Here is a 1840-nt window from a genome sequence, read left to right on the forward strand (position 1 = left end):
GTCAAACCCATTGAATGTATCGAGCAGCAGTTAGACAGGCAGGGGTCATTGTGTGTATATTGATGAGTATATCGAACGAATGGCTATGGGAAGAAACCCCATATCTATATAATGAGTGTATGACCCCCTTGTATAAGGTTACCCTTGCTAGCCTTATTCATACTTCTGGTTAAGCATGAGTCAGGTCGCTCGAGGCGAAACAAGTACCGTAACGAATGTCCTGGGGCAGTCTGACAGAATGGATCAGTCTTCACCTTACACTTCTCGACATGGAGTTCCACAATCTTCCTCCAATTACTCAGCCTGTACCGACGGTCGGCTCATCGAAAGCTACGATAGATCTATCTGCTTCGGCACAGGCTCTGCTTGATGCCCTCAACACCCTTTTGGAAGCCAAATCAACAGAATGCCGGACACGCTCAATTCTCACCGTCATTTCGATGCTGTACCCTCAGCATATGTCATTTCTAGAGATTTCTGAACTTCATTAATACTTTGGCGGTCGAGCCTATTGCATTGATTGTCCCGTACAGGCAGCCTGGGATGTAACGCCAGCGCGCTCCAGCTACACGACTGCTAACGGATCGATGTCCATGCGAGCTGAAGAATCTGTCGAGGGTCCAATAATGAATGGCATTGATGGACATAACGTAAGAAAACAGCCTGTACTTGTCTACCTCGACCTCAAGACAATCGCCGTTACACGGCGTGCTAGATATAAGCCGCCCCGGAATAACCCGCCAGTGCGGAGGCTTAAGAAGTTATCGTACAGAAAGGTCACTCCTCCAAATATGGTGGAAGATCCGTTCCTTGCCGCCGTCGTTCTGGCGTTAGCACAACGGGACTTTGCAAGGCGGTTCCTCCATCAGCTGACAAGCCGTTGATGTCTTCATCCGAATCGTCATCTCTCGGAGAGCCTATATTTCAAGATACAACGATGTGCATTCTGGCTGTCAATGACAAGGAACCCTCTGCTCCTTGCTTCATCTTGTATAGAGGAAAAGTCAGGAAAGAGCTCTTGCAAAAGTTCCATGATCCGACCAAGAACTATCGAGTAAAAGAAGAAGAGACTTTAGTTGGAACACTGAAAGGCAGCACAAACAGGCAAATCAAGTACACCGAGGTACTGATCTGGCTAATACTAGGACTTAAAGAGCGACTAAGCAAAGCTCTTGGCAAAGAAGTCGCAGGCCCCTTCGATGAGAATAATATCGAAATGTGGGAGCAAGACCTGAAGACGAAGACCCAGACCCAGAGCCGAAGATCCGAAACCGGACGCTAGCAATCTCAAGGAAGGAATATCTGGGAGTTTGGCAGACTTCAGAAAGAGCGACAACGAAGACCCGTTAGACATCATGAAGGTCAATCTACCAGACACTTTACTTACAGTGGTTGCACCTACGGACGGGTCTGATGAGACAACTGAAGATGGATCATCACAACTACGCCGTGGCTTACCGCGAGGTACTCGATCACTGACGAATATGAATCTGATGAGTTGTTCCGTTCTTCATCAACACGATGTGGAGAAATTTCGCCAGGTATAATCGGCGGCATGATCGGCTGGCATATTCGGGTGGCATACTTCTTTTTCTTTTCCAAACCGCCACGAGTGTGGTTTTAACTGGCAGGCGAATAGTCCAATGTATCTGGCTTCAGCTACGATTGTGCAGAGATTGCCGAATTGAACGTCACGTCTGTAGATCCTCTGCGCAGGTTGTTGAGTTTTCGTGCACGGCAGTTTCCTGTTAACTGCTCAGGTCTGGTTCTCTGCAGATGTGCTTTTGTGCGCCTTTGCTCCTATACAAGTACACAGGGGGTCATATTTGACTGTTGGCGG

General features: G+C 48.0%; 1 protein-coding gene across 1 annotated transcript; it reads left to right on the top strand.

Annotated features, from left to right (window-relative positions):
* Window positions 1-937: 937 nt before the first annotated feature.
* CABS01_17032 (uncharacterized protein) lies at window positions 938-1282 on the top strand (the record flags this gene model as incomplete). The annotated part of the gene is made up of 1 exon (XM_060550359.1): window positions 938-1282. One exon carries the CDS (start codon window positions 938-940, stop codon window positions 1280-1282), a length of 345 nt encoding a protein of 114 aa, XP_060398983.1.
* Between the last annotated feature and the right edge of the window lie 558 nt (window positions 1283-1840).

The sequence above is a fragment of the Colletotrichum abscissum genome (assembly GCF_030869225.1).
Source record: "Colletotrichum abscissum strain IMI 504890 chromosome Unknown Scaffold_272.1, whole genome shotgun sequence".
Taxonomy (NCBI): Eukaryota; Fungi; Ascomycota; class Sordariomycetes; order Glomerellales; family Glomerellaceae; genus Colletotrichum; species Colletotrichum abscissum.